Below are 21,364 nucleotides of genomic sequence, written 5' to 3'. Positions count from 1 at the left end.
AATTCTGTGTGTTTGCCTTGGAACTAAACTTAGTTTAGACTTCAGAAGCTCCTGAGAGCGCAAATTTGAAAACTCAGCATATTCCACCTTGTTGGCTAAACATTGAGCATCATGTCAATTTATTGAGGAACTGAAATATATTGATTAGAGTTAAATTTGAGAAGCCAATAATGAATTTTCTTCGATAGCCCGCTCTTGCACAACAGCTAGAAGGAAAAAAATCAAGATGCATGAGGGAATGTCAACAAAGAATAGCACTTTGTTTCTACTGATGACGCATCATGTAACAAATCATTTATCAGGTACTTGATCCAAGGAATCAAATTTATATAGCCAAACTATGGCCAATAAAAATACAAAACAATGGACAATGTACAAATTTTCTGATGTAAATTAGATACCTCAATGGTCGATTATACAACATCATAGTACTAACAACATTAATTGGGTAAGTTATTTCCGCGTGACATCAGTGTGAGCTTCAATTACACTTTCTCTTTCAATGAGGGAGCTAACAATGGTGTTATATGTGTACTCATCAGGAGACACTCCTCTAAGAACCATATAATCATGCAACTCAATGACTTCATTCGCTTCGCAGTTCCTACTGAATGCGGTAATGACAATCGTGTAAGTAATTTGATCTGGAAGCAGACCCTTATCAAACATCACTTTCAAAAGCTCTTTTGCCTGCTGAAAGCATCCAATCTTACAGAGAAAATTTATTAACACATTAAAAGTGACTGTATTAAACACAATGCCCTGCCTCCTCATTTCATGACATAAAGCTAATGCATCTTCAAATCTCTGGCTGCTGAGATATGCACTAAGCAGAGTGTTACAAGTTAATACATCAAACATTAGACCTGCTTTTCTCAATTCTTCAACCACCAACCCTGCAATATCCACAGATTCCTCTTTGCACAAACCATGAACAATTGAATTGTATGTGATGAGATTAGGCCCTTGTCCTTCCTTCACCATTGCATCATATACTTGAAGAGCATCAATCACTCTTTTTTCTTTGCAGTATCCATCTATGAGAGTACTATATGTAACAACATCAGCAGCCAGACCACATGTAATCATACATCCCAATAGGTTTTTTGCTTCATTGATTTTCTCATGCTTACATAAATAGTTGATAAGGCTATTGTAGGGAACCACATCCTTAACAAGATTCTCCTCTCTAAATTGGTTATAATAATCCACAGCATCTTGCACATATCCATTCTGGCAATAACCGTCGATGAGAATTGAGTATGTGAACTTATCAGGAGAGACACGCCTATCTCTCATGTCGGACAACAAGAAACGAGCCTCTTCCACATATCCCTGCTTGAAGAGCCAATTCATAAGCGAATTATACATGACAGCGTTAGGCGTCAAGCCTTTCTCCAGCATCTCATTAAACAATCCTAAAGCCTCTTCCATCTTCCCTTCCCTTGCATACCCATTGAGCAGAGTTGCAAAAGTTTCAACATTGGGCTCTATCCTTTTTCCCACCATGTCTTTCTTAACCACTTGCTCTGCAAACGGCATCTTCCCGACCTTACAAAGGCCATTAATGAGGCAATTATAAGTAACACAATTAGGCTCGATCCTCTTCCCTGAAACAACCCAAATCTTCTTCATAAGCTTGAAACCAAGATCGACATCGCCGTTTCTACAACACCCATCAACAAGCATGTTGAAGGTAACTATGTTGGGCAAAACCCCTCTTTTAAGCATTCGGTAGAACACCGAAAAGGCTTGCGATGTTCTGCGCTCCCTACAGAGGGCATAGACAACCAAATTGAAAGTGTTCACGTTCTCAACATACCCACAAGCCAGCATTTCCTCATACATCTTCCAGAACCCATTGCCATCTTGTTTCACCACCAAAAGATGATTCAGAAAGTTATTCCAAGCATGAATCGAAATCCAGAAATCCTTCTCTCTCAGCTTTTCAATCACCAAGTAAGCATTTCTTGTCGCGCCAATCTGAGTGCAAGCCCGAACCAGGGCATCGTATACCGCTGGGCTGGGATCGCAACTGGTGTCTAAAGCATTCAAGAATTCCAGCACCGCGACACCCCTTTGCTGCATCAAATGCTTCATGAGTGACAGGGCTTCTTCGAACATCCTCGCGGGGACTAAGACATGAATCAAAGCGGAATAGGTCTCCAAACAAAGAGAGGAGGACTTCTTTAGCTGCTGTTGCTCTGCCCAGTTGAAGAATTCCAGGGCCAACTGCGGCGAGCCTCGGGAGCGAAGGATAACCCGGCGGACTAACCGGCCGGTGAGAACCGCTGAGAATCGCTGCAAGAAGCCCCACCTCCTGTGCCTTAGATTCAAACAGATGGCTTCTAAGATGACTCCCTCTCCCCCCTCTCCGGCGGGAGGAGGAGGAGGCGGCGGCGGCCGTTTCGGGATCTGGGAATGGAGAGCTTTTCTTTGGATAGCTTGAGATGTTTTCTTTCTAAGGAAATGGAGTCGTGCAGAAGCAAACATAGAGGAGCATCCTCGGTGTTGTTTATTCCCGAAGGGGGCTTTTGGTGGAGAGAAACCTTTGGCTTCGGAAGGGTTGGGGTTTTTCACCAAGGGTTTTAGGGGTGCAGAGAAGGTGGTTCGGATTGAATCTTTCGCACGAAGGAGTGATTCTCTTTCTTTTGAGACATCAACCGTTGGATGGTGCAATATCCTTTCCAGATCTGTGCAGGCAGACGGAAGATGAAGATTGGCGTGCTTTAAAAGCTGTGTAATACGCGATCCGAAGGTTGACGTCGCCAGAAAAAAAAAAGGCCAACCTGAACCCGGAGAGAAGAGGTGGCCGATGGGATCCCTGGTTCATACCAGGCTCGATTCTAACTGGATCGTGGTTGTATCCTTTGCGCGTAAAAAGGATGCGCTTCCTTCGTGCCTGACAACCGTTGGATCATCCACCGCTGGCTTTGCCATCTGTGCAGGATGGCCATGAGGGTTCGGAGCGCTTTGAGAGCTGTGACCTTAGTCTTAACTTTGGTTTATTCCCATCCACCAAAAAAAAAAAAAAAAAAAAAAATCCTCTGATCTACGGAATGCACCGCGCTAGCATGGCGTGGAAGAGATTTCCCCAACCTTGATTTATTGTGGTGACAGTAAAATAATATAGTCGAATTCTAGGATGGAGTCCAAAATCTAGAGTTGGAATTATAACAGTAGAGATAAAGATGTATCGCATATAGGTTACTTGATATATTTCAACTAGCAATTGACATGGTTATAATCTCGCTAATTGTGTTACTGCCCTTGGCCAAAGATCTATGGGGATGCCAATCATCTTGAGTTTGAGAGGCCTAGATTTTTTTTCTTATAATTATTTTATTCTATACTTTGAAGCATGGTTCGTCGTACCAGTCCGAACCAAACAGTACGGAGCGTACCGTACCAGTTCGGTACTGATACCTGATATGGATGGCAAACTGATGCTCGGTGTACCAAAAAAAATTCATTTTGTACCATATTAATACTGTGTTAGTGTGGCACCAGCACGGGATCCGCTACTGAGATGACAAATCTTTCAAGACTTCTTTCCTCTTTTTTGTATCTACTTTACCATGAACATGAATCAAGAGAAATCTAAAGCCCATCTGGCCCTAGTTAATTCAAAATCATAAAATAAAGCCAGGTTTCAGCTGGAATCTCTCCCGTTCAAGTTCTCCAAAAATAAATTGCAAATTTTTCATATAACGAAGCGAGAAACCAACAATTGACTTGTATGTACTACATATTACGGGCTAATGTCCATTAAAATTCTCATTGACCAATACTAATACTAGGGCTTAATCTCAACAAAGATTTTAGAATACTCCACGTTGTGAACGTAGAATGAAAGAACCAATGATGACCTCTACGGAACACAACTTATGAGATACTTGTTGGCCGAGTCCCACCTTATGTGAGGTGGGACCCAACAATTTAAATATAAAAAAAGAAAAAAAAGGGAAACAAAAAAGAGGAAAGAGAGAGGTTAGGGTTTATTATTCTATTAGAGAGTAGATGAGAAGAAAAAGAGGGCAGCCGTCTTGGTGAAGTGCTTGTGGAATCCATCTTAAGGAGGAGGTGAAGATCTTATTCAAGACATCTCAAGAAAAAGAAGAACCTTGTGCAAACCTACATTCGGTGAGATTGTTCTCATTTTATTATTGGAGCCTAAACTCTTTTTCATATAAACTCTTTGTTTGTGATCCAAGGAAGAGATCCTTGATGTATGTGATCCTCTAGCTTAGCCTAGAGAAGATACTTCGTAAGCTCATTATTGTTGATAGTGGAGGTTTGTGGTAGACTTAGGTCCGGTGGTTTTTTTCTCACATTGGAGGGTTTTCTACCTAAAAATTATTGTGTATTGCTTGTGGTTTCTTGTGGTTTGATGTTTTGGTAGTTCTTACATTGATTAATTATTGTGGTATTCTCATTCTACTCACACAAAGATAGAAAATTTTTTTTATCTAGAGAAGGGTCTTTCTTTACAAGTGGTATCAGAGTAAGGTTTTGTGCCTACAAGGTGTTTGATAAAATTCTTGTGTGACTCGAATGGAGGATTCTATGGGAGGCATGATCAAATTGACAACTTCCAACTATGCCATTTGGAAACCTAGGATGGAGGATATCCTTTATTGTAAGGATTTGTATGAACCTATCCATGGAGATGAGGCTAGGCCAAAAGAGAAGATCGACAAGGAATAGGAGATAATGAATAGAAAGACAGTTGCACAAATTAGACAATGGGTTGATCAAATCGTGTTTCATCATGTTGCTCAAGAAACCAATGCCTTCTCTTTGTGGAAGAAATTAGAGATCATGTATGAGAGAAAAACTGTACAGAATAAAGCCTCTTTAATTAGGAGGCTTGTCAACTTGAAGTACAAAGATGGAAGAACTGTGACAGAGCACTTGAATGACTTTCAAGGGCTGGTGAATCAATTGACTACTATGAAGCTTGTCCTAAATGAAGAGTTGCAGGCTTTGTTACTTCTTAGTTCTTTGCCAGACAGTTGGGAGACTCTTGTAGTGTCTCTAAGCAATTCTGCACCTGACGGCAAGGTCACTTTGGATATGATAAAGGATAGCATGCTAAATGAAGAGGTTAGAAGAAAGAAACAGGGAATATCTCCTAAAGCTGAGGCTCTTGTGACAGAAAGAAGAGGTAGAAGCAAAAGCAAGCATCCTTACAATAGAGATAAATCCAGGGGCAGGTTAAAGTCAAGAAAAGGCATAAAATGCTATCATTGTGGCAAACTAGGACACATGAAAAGAGAGTGCAGAGCATTGAAAAGAGAGCAGAACACAGAAAAAGGTGAAGCAAAGACAGAGGAAAAGGATGTTACATCAGTTGCAGCTGATGCATATGTCATTATTGTTAGTGATGATTATGTCAACCTTGCATATAAAGATAGTAACTGGGTGATCGATTCCGGTGCTTCTTTTCATATCACTCCACATGGTGGTTTCTTCACATCCTATACTTTCGGTGATTTTGGTTGTGTTAGGATGGAAAATGATGGTTTATCCAAAATTGTTGGCATGGAGAATGTATGTTTAGAGACCAATACAGGATGCAAGTTGCTACTCAAAGATGTTAGACATGTTCCGGACATCCGCCTCAATTTAATCTCCATTGGCAAGCTTGATGATGAAGGTTATAGCAATCATTTTGGTGAAGAAAATGGAAGCTCACAAAAGGCTCTTTGTTGATAGCAAGAGGAAAAAAAAATAATACTCTCTACATGATGCAAGCAAAGCTAAATAAAGGAGAGGTGAATGCAATTGATGATGATTTCTTTATAAAGCTTTGGTACAAAAGGCTTGGGCACATGAGTGAGAAAGGACTTCAAATTTTAGCCAAGAAGGAGTTGCTACCAAATACCAAATGTGTGTCTTTGAAAACTTGCGTTGATTGTTTAGCCGGAAAACAACATAGAGTTGCATTTCATAAAACACCTATATCTAGAAAAATTAATATTCTAGATTTGATACATAATGATGTATGCATGATGGATAGTAGAGCTCTTGGTGGTGCACTTTATTTTGTTACTTTTATTGATGATCATTCTAAAAAGGTATGAGCTTTTGCTTTGAAATCCAAGGATCAAGTCTTGGATATATTTAAACACTTTTATGTCATGGTTGAAAAAAAGACAGGCAAGAAGCTAAAGTGCATCAGGGCAGATAATGGAGGTGAGTACAGAGGGCCATTTGAAAAATATTGCAAAGACTATGGCATCAAGCTCCAAAAGACAGTTTCTAAAACATCGCAAGAAAATGGAGTTGCAGAGAGAATGAATAGGACAACTGTAGAGAGAATCAGATGTATGCTCTCTCATGCAAAGTTGTCAAAACCATTTTGGGGTGAAGCTATGAGGACTGCAGTGGATCTGATCAACCTTTCTCCGTCGGCTCCTTTAGATGGTGATGTGCCAGAAAGAGTTTGGACAGGAAAAGATGTATCCTACAGTCATTTGAAGGTGTTTGGATGTAAGATATTGGTTCACATTCTAAAAGATGAAAGGTCTAAGCTTGATGGAAAGTCTAAAGAATATATTTTTTTAGGTTATGGCCATGAAGAATTTAGATACAGGTTGTGGGATCCAAAAGATAAAAAGGTGATCAGAAGTAGAGATGTTGTCTTCTTTGAAGATCAGTTTATTGAAGACTTTGGAAAGTAAGAGAAGCTGAAGTATTTGAACAGTTCTCCAATTAATCTTGATCCAGTTCCTCCACCAATGGTACATGATGATGATAGGAGAGATGTGCAGGATGACAGTGACCATAGTGATACAGGTGCTAGTGAGGGTTCTACAGGTGATAATGGTCATAGTGAAGCTTCAGAACATGGTGAGCTATCAAGTTAGTCTGAAATGACAGTACCAGATGTCAGAAAGTCTACTAGACAGCACAGAGCATCATCTAGATATCCTGCTTCAGAGTATGTTCTTCTTACAGATGAGGGGGAGCCAGAATGCATCCAAGAAGTGCAGAATCATAAGGACAAGGATAAATGGTTTCAAGCTATGCAAGAGGAAATGAAATCCTTATGAAAATCATACTTTTGATTTAGTGAAGCTTCCTAAGGGTAAGAGACCACTCAAGAACAAATAGGTATACAGATTAAAGGAGGATGAGAGCGGCTTAAAACCCAAGTATAAAGCAAGACTAGTTATCAAGGGCTTTGGTCAGAAGAAAGATATAGATTTTGATGAAATTTTTGCTCTGGTTGTGAAAATGTCATCTCTTCGGATTATATTGGGTTTGGCAGCTAGTATGGACTTTGAGATTGAACAGCTTGATGTGAAGACAGCTTTCTTGCATAGAGACCTAGAGGAAGAAATTTATATGGAGCAATGATGCGGAACAGGATCAATGCATGCGATCTAAAAATTTCTTTTTTTTTTTTTTTTGTCAAACAGCTTTTGTCCTTCATTCATAATATCAAGCCCTTTTTATAGGCATTACAAGGACTCATTTTTGATTTTTACAGCATTCATTCGGGATTCAATTCCTAGATTACTCTTTGGTTTTCAAAGCACAGTTGGCAGCGTTGCATGGGAGAACTCAATGGGGATGGGTGACTTGCTGGAAGTGCCTCGGAAAGGGGAAGAGTAGTCTTTGGAATCAGCTTGCTTGGGAGTTCTTTGATGTTGGAACCTTGGAAATCTTTGGAAAGAGGTGGATCTGTAGGCAGTTTCCAAGAGATCGCAGGATGCAATCGGAAAGGAAGAAGATCAGGAAACTTCCTTCAGCTGGTTTGCTGCTTCGGGAGGAGGTGAGCCACGATGGAGACTTTGAGGAAGTGGAGAACTTGCTGACGGAGAACCGGTGGACACCTTGGAAAGGAGGAAACGGCTGTTGGCTTCTTCGATTGGGATTTCAAAGAAGAAGTGGCTGGGAAGAGCCGGCTGTGGGGAGGAATCAATGCTTTGAAGTGTTGGGAAGAACCACCTGTGGGAAGAATACCTTGGGAAGAAGCTAGTTGCACATCTTGTGATGGGATTTTAATGAAGACATGGCTGACTTTGGGAAGAGCCACCTGGGGAGAAGACTTGGAGCTTGAAATGCCTGGGGAAGAAGCCTCCTTGGAACCGGTTGTGTGGGAAGATGAGTACGGTGCTTTGGAAAAAACAGGGGAGCTGATGGTTGTTTTGAGAAGGAACCGGTTGGGAAGATGACCAGTTCCTCTCTTTTTTCTTTTTTTTCTTTTTTTTCCGGGAATCAACTTCATATGTAGACATGGACTTTTGGACTTGACATAAATTTTTTGACTGGACTCACATTGGGTGATTGGACTGACATGCACTGATGGAACTGACTTAAATAAATAACTAGAGAAAAAAAAAACTGGACGACTCAAGAAATGTGGACTAGCAGTCAAGCCAAAGTGATGCTGGCTCATTGGTGTCCCCACCAAGCAATCTGAGGGGTTTAAAACTAAGGGCAAAGAATATCTTGTTTGCAAGTTAAAGAAAAGCTTATATGGGCTTAAACAAGCACCAAGGCAATGGTATAAAAAGTTTGATTCTTTCATGATGGGCCACGGCTACAAGAGGACAAAATCCGATCATTGCGTCTATGTGCAAAGATTTAGTGATGGTAAGTTTATCATTCTATTGCTTTATGTAGATGATATGTTGATTATTGGCCGTGATACTAACAAAATTAATAGGTTGAAGAAAGACTTAAGCAAGTCTTTTGCCATGAAAGATATGGGGCCCATAAAGCAAATGCTTGGCATAAGAATTTCTCGTGATAGAAAGATCAAGAAGCTTTGGCTATCACAAGAAAGGTATATTGAAAGGATGCTTGAGCGGTTTAATATGGAAAAGGCTAAACTGATTTCCTCTCCACTTGCAAATCATTTTAAACTCACAAACAAGCAATATCCTACAATTGAAAGGGAGAAAGAGGAGATGCAAAAGATTTCCTATGCTTCAGCAGTAGGAAGTTTGATATATGCCATGGTGTGTACAAGACCAGACATAGCTTATGCAGTTGGTATTGTGAGTAGATTTCTCTCGAATCCTGGCAAAGAACATTGGGCTGCAGTCAGATGGATACTTAGATATCTTAGAGGTACTTCCAAAGCTTGCTTATGTTTTGAAAATGGAAAAACTATGCTAGAGGGATTCACAGATGCAGATATGGTTGGTGATATTGATACTCGAAAGTCTACATCAGGATACATGATGACTTTTGCAGAGGAAGTTGTTTCATGGCAGTCCAATTGCAGAAATGTGTTGCTTTGTCCACTATAGAGGCCGAATATATTGCGGTGACAGAGGCATGTAAGGAAATGTTGTGGATGAAAAGATTCCTCCAAAAATTGGGCTTGAAACAAGAAAAATATACTCTCTTTTGTGATAATCAGAGTGCCATCCATCTTAGCAAGAATCCTAGCTTTCATTCCAGGTCGAAGCATATTGATGTGAGGTATCATTGGATTCAGGATGTGTTGGAAGAAAAGCTTTTACATCTAGAGAAAATCCATACCGATGAAAATGGGTCGGATATGATGACTAAAATTTTGTCTAAGAATAAACATGATATTTGTATGCTTAAGGTAAGCTTGGTGGAGCCTCACACATAAGGTGGGAGGGGGAGAATTGTTGGCCGAGTCCCACCTTATGTGAGGTGGGACCCAACAATTTAAATTAAAAAAAAGAAAAAAAAGGGAAACAAAAAAGAGGAAGAGAGAGGTTAAGGTTTATTATTCTATTAGAGAGTGGATGAGAAGAAAAAGAGGGCAACCGTTTTGGTGAAGTGCTTGTGGAATCCATCTCAAGAAGGAGGTGAAGATCTTATTCAAGACATCTCAAGAGGAAGAAAAATCTTGCATAAACCTACACTCGGTGAGATTGTTCTCATTTTATTATTGGAGCCGAAACTCTTTTTCATATAAACTCTTTATTTGTGATCCAAGGAAGAGATCCTTGATGTATGTGATCCTCTGGCTTAGCCTAGAGAAGATATTTTGTAAGCCCATTATTGTTGATAGTGGAGGTTTGTGGTGGACTTAGGTCCGGTAGTTTTTTCCCTCACATTGAAGGGTTTTCCACCTAAAAATTCTTGTCTCTTGCTTGTGGTTTCTTATGGTTTGATTTTTTGGTAGCTCTTATATTGATTAATTATTGTGGTATTCTCATTCTATTCACACAAAGATAGGAAAGTTTTTTTTATTTAGAGAAGGGTCTTTCCTAACAATACTGACCACCAAAATTCCGAGGAAAACTTGAGGCTTAAAACAGTCACAATTAATCTCTAATGGTCTTGGGCGAATATCTCATTGTAGATATCACAAAGGAGATAACTTTGGAGCTCCAGATCAAGAGAAGAAGAATATGATCAAGTTCTCGTTTTTTTTGATCCTGCAGCACTCAAAGGAGGCTAGGATTCTTGGTCTTTTTTTGTTTTTTTGGTGCAAGTGACAAAGATGATAAGAAATAGAAGAACAAACACTGAGCAAACTACTCAGGAGAACCAAAAATAAGTAAATCCCATGGCTTCTATTTGAAGTAGGACAATTAAGTCCCTAGAGTAAACACGATGAGAGCCTGTTCCCGCCAGAGTAAACATGATGAATCTGAGGGCTTGTTTGGTTCGCGGGAAGCACTTTTCCTCCTAAAAATATGATTCCTATGAAGAAGATTTCTAATAATAGAATGCCTGAGAATGTATTTTTGGAATGTTTGGTTAAACATGGAAAAGTGATAGATTTTCAGAGTGCTTATGTTTGGTTGACCATTCACTTTCCTGAAAAAGTTATGTGTAATTCTTATTATACCCTTAATAAAAATTGGGTCTTTAATACCTCTTTAATGCTGAAGGGCCTTTTTGGGAAAAAAATAAAGATGGAGTGATTCCCGCCTCATGGAAAAGTTACTTTTCCATGTTTCTCATGGGAAAGACTTTTTCATGAAATGTGGGAATCATATTCCCATGGGAATACAACATTTCCATCTCTTTCTTTTGAAAACTCTAACTAAACAAGAGGCATCTCATTATTTTTCCGTTGACAACACTTTCCTCCCTTCTTTTTCCGTGAACCAAACGAGCCCTGAAATCTAGGGCAGTGTTTCTTAATAGACTTTGCTTGAAAATAAAAAAGTTGGAATATAATCAAATTATATTGAATTGAAGTATTACATTTTATTAATTCAAATCAAAATTAAATGAACTTTCTAATTTACTAAGAGCGGTTTGATAGTTTGAGGCAAAAGATTATTTTCTCTTTCTCTAGAATTTTTTTATACTGAAGAAATTCTAGTTTTACTGTTGAAGCTGGTTTCTAATTTACCAAGGCTTTAGCCTTGGTAAAAAGCTGAGCTCTCTCCACAGGGTAACATATGGAGAGAGCATTCGTCCACAGTGTTTTATTATGATCACTCTTTTGGCCTCGGTGACTCATCCAAGGCCTTGCCGGATGCTCGGAGCCAAGTCTTGCTTCTTTCATTAATCAATTCACTTTATCCATCATCTTTGATTACTTCAAGGTAAAAATTTTCCAAACACACTCCAATATCACGGTTTATAGTTTTGTTTTAGTGCTCCGGAATGCAAGATTGTGGGTCTTGGTCTCGATAAAATTTTCATAGAGAAAATTAGCACTATTTTCCTTTAGTATAACCAAGCCATGAAAGTAATTCATGCTTTTGAATTATCTACCTACGAAAAAAGTTTCTAATATCTTTATTATTGGCTCAATAAAAAATGCCCATACATAGGTGAAAAATATGGGCAGACAGTAACTTCAGAAGGGCAATGACCAAATGACTAGACAATAGACACTATCAAGAGTTTTGCTTGGAAAAAATTAGTTCTTTTACTTTGCGATGTTTGCTGATTTGGATTTCGGCTTTGTGATTTTTTTTTAAAAAAAATTTGGAGAAAAGAAAATTGTGTCTGCTATTTGTATATTGCTATTTGATTTTGTGGGGTTTTTTTTGTGTGTGTGTGTGTCTAAAGTCTATGACTTCTGCGAGCATGACCCTAGCGTTCTCAGTCTCCTAAACTATTTTGGTGTGTTTCAAGTTTGTTGCGTTGGAGAGAGAATAATTCTTCTTCTTTCATCAGATACTTGATGAGAAATATTCTCCATAAGGAAGCTGTTGGTTTCATAAAGTTAGCATTCGGATATGCTGTTGCTCTTTCTCCTTATCATTGATATTTCTATTTGTTATCAAATCCATAACCAAATAGGCAACTAAAAACTAAGGATCCAAATCTTAGGTTGGGGGGTTGTGCAAGTCTTTCAATTTTCAAAAGAGCTAGCCCCAAAATCCTGCCTGAAAAATTGTGAAGATTGGCCTGCAGGTTGATAAAAATCTCTTGATCTGATACAGTGACAAGTAAGGCTACAAATGGGTCGAGTCGACCCATGACCTGACCTGACCTTTGTAGATCCGATCCGATCCGAATTGTAGGATCCACAGGTCTGGATCGGGTCCTAAAATTAGACTCGAATCATTTTCTGAGTTGGGTCTGAATTTACCGAATGGACCCCATCCGATCCGAACAGACCCAAAGAGAGAGAGAAAGAGAGAGAGAGGAAAAGCAAAAAAGTGTCTTTTTTCTTTTTTTGTGTGTATGGGTCATGGTACTATTGGTCATTTTTAAGTAAATTTATGGCGGGTTTTCAAGGCAGACAGAAAGGAGATATGGGTTTCTTAGGAGCTTGTTAGCTTGCTCCCATGGCCTTATTATTCTCTAAGGGATGGGAAATACTAGCCAATGAGGAGGAAAAGCTTTGTACCAAAATAATAAAAAAACAAAAAAGAAGGAGGAGGAGGACGAGGAGGAGGAAAATCCCCAAGAGGAGTAGGGTTCAAGCATGGAAGGATAGCAACAAGCATAGGTTTACAGAATCCAAAGGAACCTCGGCCCGTCAGGATTCTCTCTCGATCTATTACACTGTTGATACATCTGGTGTCTCGGTAGCTGGTTTTTTTCTTTTTCTTTTTTCCCTTCTGTTTTTAGTTTTTGTTTCTTTTAACTTTTGAAGGGAGAAAGTGAGGGAACACTGAACTAAATATGGGTCATGTGCCAGTTTTCTGCAATGGAATTGGATTTTGGAAGAAGGTATGGGATTTTTTTTGTCCTCCCGAGAGGGGAGAAGGGAGACACTACGTTCCGTCCAATCAGTCATGTAGATAAAAAATAGTGTGATATAAAATTTGGCTTGTAGACCGACTTAGTGAGCCATGGGTCATCTGTTCTGAACGTCAATTGCAAGTCTTTCCAGCCATGGGTCACCCAGCACCTTCTAATTATGATATGACTCAATTAGATTTGCCCAAATTTTTTTCCAAAAGCACACAGAAAGCTGTGACGTATGACCCGAACTCGATTCGGATCTGGATCTGACTCGAATCCTATTCGAATTCAAATCCGACTCAGATTCAATTCAATCCGATCCGATTTTCAACCGAGCTAGATTCGAATTCAAAATTAAAACTCAAACAAAAAATTGGATCGAGTTGGAGACACTCAGAATCCAACCAGATCCAATCCATTTGCGCCTTAGGTGACAAAAGGGCTAGCCTTAAAAAACAAGCTACAAGAGCAGCCCTGAGTAGCCCTGTAGATGATTTAGAGCAAGCTTCCTTTTTATCCCCCGGAAAGATATCAACGTTACAGCATATAAATTCTGACAAAAGTTACGTTTTGTCACTTCTACATTAACATGCACTAATCCTCAACCTCCATTTTCAACACTGAGTCAAACTAAAATTTATTACATTCATTCTTAGAAGAAATCTTGAACCTTATCCACGGCTACATCCAATCCAACCAATTCTAGAAGTCTTATCGACAAAGTCATACCCGTCAAACTTGGTTTTTGCTAGGAAGTACAAGAGCGAATCTATCACGCCACTTATCACGCCACTGTCGACGAGCCAGCAGTTAGATTGTAAAATCCCTTGGTCACATAACATTTAAAATCTAATAACAACCATCTAAAGGATAAGCAATCTAGTTAATTTGAGAAAAGTAATGGTGTAATTTCCATTTCCCCGTCCTTGTGATGCAGTGCGATGCCACTCCAAGCCAAAATGGCACACCAGGAGGAGCAGTAGAAGACTGTAGTTACCAAAATAACCACCCAGTTCCAACTACCTATCAAACTCCAAGGGCTTCTTTTGGCCAGCAGCTACCAGTCTCCCCTCCCATTCCCACCATCCATTCTTCTACCCACCCTCCACTTTCAGTCCCTGCACTTAAGTATTACTTAAAGAGCTGCTAAACCTCGATGAGCCCCCACACATCATTGCATCCTCTTCCAAGGCCGCCTCCTGCAAGGAAGCAGGGACCGCAGTGTTGGCTCTGAAGGGATTGCTGTTGGAGTCTCCTGCACTAGTTGAAGGATGGGCGACTTGGATCAATCATCTGAGGATGTCTCTGTAGATTCCAGAGGTACCATTTTTGCAACTGGTGTGTCTTTTCTCCTCTTAAAAGGAAGCCCCCACTTCTTGGTTTCCCTTCATTTCCTTGATCCCCTATTTGTTTGGGTTTGCTGTCCTCTTCCTGACACTCTGGATGTTTGCTTCAGATGGGAACAGTCAGGATATCAAGGTGGACTTCACAGAGGATGAGGAGACACTGATTGCCAGGATGTATGGTTTGCTTGGAGATAGGTTTGTGGACGCTCGCTCTGTTTAAGTTTGTCATCTAAGGGCTCTCTTGTTGACTGACCTTGTGGATATCCTTTTGACTTAGGTGGTCTCTGATTGCTGGAAGGATTCCCGGAAGAACAGCTGAAGAGATTGAGAAGTACTGGACCTCCAGATACTCGAACAGCGAATAACGATGGGCACTTCCTTCTGGACTACTTCTCAGAGGGTAAGGGCAGTTCTTTGTGTACTACTTCGGAGGGCAAGCAATTTTGGATGGTGGCCTGCTTCTGTGTCTCAGGAATTTCAGCTTGCATTCATGTCTGTGTAAAGTAGTTCTTGGGTCATTTCTGGTGTTGTTGTTTATTGCTATTTCAGTTGCTAAGAGAGAAGGAAATATCTTGTCTCCATGTTACTATTTTGTACAACAATCCTTCATATGTTGGTCTGGTCTGTAATAGAGAAATTAATGGAGTGCCATGGATTGCCACTGAATTCTATAGCTTTGAGATGGACTCATGCCATCCTACTGGAATCTTATTTGTCTCCAGCACTTCATGCACAACATGTGGATGCAACTATGCCTCAAGACAGAGGGCATTAAAAAAATGAAGAAGGAGATATTTCTCTCTCCTGTCATTATACCTAAACTGTTGTACTCTACAGCTAATTCGATACTATGTTTCCAATAGGGCCCTAATTCGATATTTTAATCCTATAACTTGCATTATCAGGATAGCAAGCAGGTAGATGGCAACAGGCTGAAAAGGGATTCTTTTTGTTCATATCGCAGATAATTAGACAGCGACACACTTGAGATATTAAGAAAATTGATCACTGCTTATCTGCTTCATTTCCACATTGATTCTTGAAGAGTTTTGAGGGTTAAAGAAATGTTAAGAAGCTCTAGAAGTGCAATTAGTCAAACATTGTGCCTGGGCAAGGAATATCATACGTAATCCAGTCTTTACTTTTGGACACCACATACATAGCAACCAGGTGTTGGAACAGTTAGTATTGTATGCCATTGGAAACTGCAAGGGTGTGGCCAGATTTTGCAGAAAATGATGTCAAACAATTAATTAGTCTGTCTGCAATTTAAACTTTTTTTCAAAGAAAATTAGCTCAAATAATTGAGTTTTGTTTGAAGATCAAGTCATCTGAGGTTTGCCAGTTGATTATATTAGGTTTATGTGTCTGAAATCCATTTTACCTGTATCATGTGGTTGAAATTGAGATCCATTTCCTCCCTTCTTAAAAAAAATGAAAGTGAGATTCATTTTTCTATTAGCAATTTCATACATTCAATTAAATGTGATCCTTATCAAGATGACATGGTGGTAGACAGGATGAAATCATTCTTTGCAACTTGTATTTGGGCTGCATAATATGAGAATTAACTGATAACTTTTTGAGAGAGCTTTCATTTAAGCTTTATGGGACACCTTAGTTGACTAGCTAGATTTTTCAGTAGAGCCCTTTTTTCTAGAGAGAGGATTTATTTGCATAATCCTAATTGCAAAAATTTCCTGGAACTTCTTGTTTGTGGATATAGTAATCCTGAAGCTATCAATATGTAGCCGCTCACAATAGCTATTAACCTGATCATTCTTCCTCGATGTGGAAACTTCCGGTGTGGGCATTCAGCATCTCAATTTTGGTGTATTGTCTCAATTATCATGGATTTTGGTTCAGCAGGGTGTCACCTGTGGAAGATATATGAGAATAGTTTGGGTATACCTATTAGTAGATTGAGTACTGAAGGCCTTTGTTGCATTAGCCTACAAGAATGGGATATGATCACTGCGAACTTAGATATCGTAAAGAAAAATCTCAAGGATTAATTGACACTAAATGTGCACTATGCTGCTCGTGACCTAGTGATAAGGATGCTGTCGCATTCAGTAACCATAGGACCTTACAAGATTCATTTGTTGTATATGAGCTCTGATATCTATCTACTGTAAAGATATACTTTAAATATTGATACTAAATGTGTACTAAGCTGCTCATGACCTAGTGATAAGGATGCTGTCGCATTCAGCAACCATACGACCGAGTGTTACGAGATTTGTTTGTTGTATATGAGCTCTGATATCTATCTATTGTAAAGATATATCTTAAATATTAATGCATACCAAGCCCTCACCAAGCATTATCAAAAGGGCCATTAATCCTATATATCTTAGGCTTCACAGTCCTGAATATCATAGGGGTTTAATAATGCAATAGATATCCCAAAGTAGATATAACACAAAAATGTTGCTTGGCTGGAGACTCCGCTAGAAACAGGCATCAAACAAGCCTTTCTTGGAGTAGTTTGACAGGAAAAAGAAAGATGTACCTGATAATAGCTTCATTTCCTACTCACAATGTGATAGTCAATGAGTGTTAGCCCAATCCTATGTGATACTCAATTGCTATATGGGATGGGAAGTTGAGTATGGAATAGAGTGGTGAGAGTTAAGTGGTAGAATCGAGACTGTTACTCAGTTATTATCACCTCCGCCTTGAGAAGACTCTTGGGACGTTCCGCCAACAACCAAGTTGTTCTGTAACCACTCCCAGCTAACAAATGAGCTGTTTCGAGTTGTTCTAACTTACCTTGATCTCAAGAATATACTAAACTATCCTTGTAATCAGTTACAAAACTCTCCAATATAAATATATCTCCTGTAACTCACCAGGTGTGGGACAGTGAGAGTTTCAGTAAAGCTACTGGTCATATCCTCTATGGGGACATTTGGTATGGGGTGATCGTCCTAGGATCAAGGATGATGTGCGTGGAGGTGATGAGATCACCGCGTTTGGTTGCACCATGATGATCCTACATGGTGGTGATCTTAAATCACCTTCACTCCTCAAATCACCCCCCAGCTCAGTGATGGGATACCCGTCCTTGAGGTCAGAAATTCAAGATCATCCCAGAACAGTGATCCTGGGTTGAAAGTTAAAGACAAAAATACCCCTCCAGTTAGCAGAAAAATTGATATATCAATATACCATCAATATATTAAGTCAATATTATATATATATATATTATGTTGATATTATATATTATATTAATGATATATATTATATTATAATATATTACTAATCATATTATTATCCTATTATTATTGAAGGATAATTTTAAATTCTAGTAGAAATATATTATTATTTTTTATATTTATATAATGAAAATATTTAATATATAACTATATTACTTCTATTTACCTTATTTTTCTAATCAAAATAATTATTAGTATTAAAAAAATCTATTATAACTATAAATAAAAATATTAATTCTATAATGAAAAGTAACATATTCTTATAAGATTAATAATTTATAGGAGTAATAAATATATTTTTATAGAATATATTAATAATTAATATATTGATAAATATATTAATATTTTATTATAATATATTTTATATGATTAATAAATATATGATAAGAGTTACTAAAAGTAGAATATGTGACAAAATTATGGAGTTATTATAGAAAATAGTATATTGACTTAAATTTTTAATTCACGAGAATTAAAAATACATAAAAAAATCTATCTAAGATATATCAAGGGCATTTGTGGTATTATGTGGTCAGTGATCTTGGATCCCCGTACCATACCAAACAAGTTACTCATGGATATCCGGAGATTTTTAATCACTGAACCATGGTCTACCAAACACATTGATCTTAGATCACCGGGGATCAAATCACCCCAACATTCGAATCACCAGAGATCTTAGATCACCGTGGTGATCCTGTTGGGGTTACCAAACACCCCCTATATGGTATCAGAGCTACCTTATCTCCATCGAGTTTTTTTTTTCTTTCTAAATCCGTCTGTGCCATGGCTGCTTCCTCCACTACTACCTTCCCGCTGGTCAATCAGTCCAACTCTTTTTCTATTGAGAACTCCTTAGTTGCCATTAACGTCTCCACTCAAATGACAGCTCGGCTCAACCCAACTATTTTTTCCTCCTGGAGTGCTCAGTTCAAGTCCCTTCTCCTTGGCTATAATCTCTATGGTTATGTTGATGGCACTATCACTAGTTCTTCTATCTCTTATGGTCCTTTCTCAACCTCCCTCCAACCAACCAGTTCTTCTTCTTCCCACTGGTTCTGCCAGGACAAACTAATACTGAGTGCTATACTGGCTTCTGTTTCGGATGCTGTCTTACCCCTCATACCGTCCTCTAAAATAGCAAGAGAAGCATGGAGCAAGTTGAACAAGCTTTATGCCAGCCGCTCCCGCACTCGTGTCATGCAACTTAAGGAGGAGTTAACTCTTCTTTAACGAGGTAACCAGAGTGTCACTGACTTTTTACAGTATGTCAAGACACGTGCAGATGAACTTGCCCTCATCGATTCTCCTCTATCTGATGATGACATCACTCTCTACGTTTTACATGGGCTTGGTGCTGAATATCGGGATATCGCTGCTCCCATTCGAGCACGAGAATCTCCCCTATCATTTGAGGAGCTTCACGATTTGCTGGTCAGTCATGAGGCCTACTTAAAATGACTTGAGACTTCTTCTCAGCAGCTGGTTGCCACTGCCAACACCACTCAACGCATGCAGGCCGTCATCGGGATAGCGCTACTCTAAACACCAACCATTGGATCACAAAAGTGACTCCAAGAACAAGTATTCCAGGCCTCGCTATGCTCCTAAATGCCAACTATGTGATCGTGTTGGTCACACTGCAAAACACTATTCCCAACTGCAATTTTCTGAACCAACTGCCAACTGCACTTCTACAACTTCATCAAATGACAAGTGCTGGCTTGTTGACTTGGCGACCTCCCACAACATCACTTCCAAGTTATCCAATCTTCACCTTCATTCTGAATATAATGGCACTGATGAAGTCGTCATTGGTGATGGCTCTGGGTTGCCTGTGACACATACTAGTTTGCTATCTCTTCCCTTTTCTGGCTGTATATTTCATATAAATGATACTCTGTGTTCCAAATCTTCAGAAGAATCTCATTTCTGTTCATCAATTTACCAAGGACAATAATGTTTTCATGGAATTTCATCCATCATATTTTCTTGTAAAGGACCGGAGAACGGGGAAGCTTCTTCTACAAGGGCCGTGTGAGCATGGTGTCTATCCTCTTCCGAACATGTGTGACCTCCAGCCATCTCCACAGAAACTTGCGTTTGTTCATAAGAAAGTTTCATTCGCTGGTTGGCACAACCGTCTTGGTCATCCATCTTCAAAAACTGTTTCTCGTCTTGTTTCTTCTCTTTCACTTCCTGTTAATAGTTCTATGCCGAGCTCCAGACTTTGTAACTCGTGTGCTGTCAATAAAAGCCCATAAACTACCTTTTAACTCCCATGGTTTGACGAGCACTGCTCCCCTTAAGCTCCTCTACACTGATGTTTGGGGTCCGTCTCCCTTTGCTAGTGTAGATGGCCATAAATATTATATCATCTTTATCGACCATTTCACCCGATATGTGTGGTTCTTTCCTATTAAACAAAAATCTAAAGTTCGAACTTTATTTCTCCAGTTTTACTGCATGATTACAACCCCTTTTAATACACGAGTTCGTGGGATATACTCTGACAATGGTGGTAAGTTCGTAGCCCTACAAACGTATCTATTCAACCATGGCATCAGCCATTACACGTTGGCTCCACACACTCCGCAACAAAATGGTATCTCTGAATGTCGCCATCGTCATGTGGTTGAAACTAAACTCACCCTTCTCACTCATGCCTCTCTTCCGCAAGCTTTCTGGTCGTATGCATTCTCTGCTGCTACTTATCTTATTAACCAGATGCCTACTCCATTACTTCAGTATAAATCCACGTTTCAAGCTCTGCTTGGCATGCAGCTGAATTATCTCAAGCTCCGGACCTTTGGTTGTCTTTGTTACCCATGGCTCAAGCCTTACATCACTCATAAATTACAACCAAAGTCCCTTCCATGTCTTTTTGTTGGTTATTCCACAAGTCAAAGTGCTTACTTGTGTCTTCACCTTCCAACAAATCGACTATATATCTCCCATCATGTCCAGTTTGATGAGTCTGTTTTCCCATATATTGAGTATTCTACATCACGTTCTCTGCCGCAGTCTCCAACTGGGTCTTGTTTGTCTCCTACATCCCCAATAACCCTTGTGTCGATGGACGTCTCCACTGTTAATCCACCCATGCAAGCAGGCTCTTCAGGTGATTCCTCCCCGTCTACTTCGGCTGCATCCCCTGGATTGTCCACCTCTACATCTGCTACACCTTCTGCTACTCGCAACGAGGGACACCCTTCGGCAACTGTGCTAGCCCGCCACCATAACATGATCACTTGTTTGATGAATAACATCTACAAGCCTAAATAGTTGTTTGCCGCAACTAAGTATCCGCTCCCACAAACCATCGAACCAACATGTGTCAGTCAGGCTCTTAAAGACCCTCGCTGGCGTGCTGCCATGTTTGAGGAATTCACTGCTCTCCTTCAACATGGGACCTGGGACCTTGTTCCTCCTAGTTCTGGTCAGAATCTTGTGGGAAGCAAATGGGTGTTATGGGTGAAACAGAACTCAAATGGCTCCATCAGTCAATTCAAGGCTCGCCTGGTCGCCAAAGGTTTTCATCAACGGCCCGGTGTTGATTACTCCGAGACGTTCAGCCCTGTGGTTAAATCTACCACCATTTGACTAATCTTATCTCTTGCAGTTATAAAGGGTTGGTGTCTTCACAAGTTAGATATAAACAATGCCTTCCTCTATGGCATACTTGATGAATCT

At 39.6% G+C, this 21,364-nt stretch overlaps 2 protein-coding genes across 2 annotated transcripts; one reads left to right on the top strand and one right to left on the bottom strand.

Annotated features, from left to right (window-relative positions):
* Positions 1-453: 453 nt before the first annotated feature.
* LOC103717640 (pentatricopeptide repeat-containing protein At1g11710, mitochondrial) lies at positions 454-2,124 on the bottom strand. The gene has a single exon (XM_008806100.2). It carries the CDS (start codon positions 2,122-2,124, stop codon positions 454-456), a length of 1,671 nt encoding a protein of 556 aa, XP_008804322.2.
* A 12,046-nt stretch (positions 2,125-14,170) lies between these two features.
* On the top strand, positions 14,171-15,136 carry LOC103717624 (transcription factor CPC-like). Its single transcript, XM_008806083.4, has 3 exons — positions 14,171-14,442; positions 14,561-14,645; positions 14,728-15,136. Exons 1-3 carry the CDS (start codon positions 14,376-14,378, stop codon positions 14,813-14,815), a joined length of 240 nt encoding a protein of 79 aa, XP_008804305.1. The 5' UTR covers positions 14,171-14,375; the 3' UTR covers positions 14,816-15,136.
* The last annotated feature ends 6,228 nt before the right edge of the window (positions 15,137-21,364 follow it).

This window comes from Phoenix dactylifera, chromosome 4 (genome assembly GCF_009389715.1).
Source record: "Phoenix dactylifera cultivar Barhee BC4 chromosome 4, palm_55x_up_171113_PBpolish2nd_filt_p, whole genome shotgun sequence".
NCBI lineage: Eukaryota > Viridiplantae > Streptophyta > Magnoliopsida > Arecales > Arecaceae > Phoenix > Phoenix dactylifera.
The sequence above is the reverse complement of the archived record's forward strand: the minus strand, read 5'-3'. Positions and strand labels throughout refer to the sequence as shown.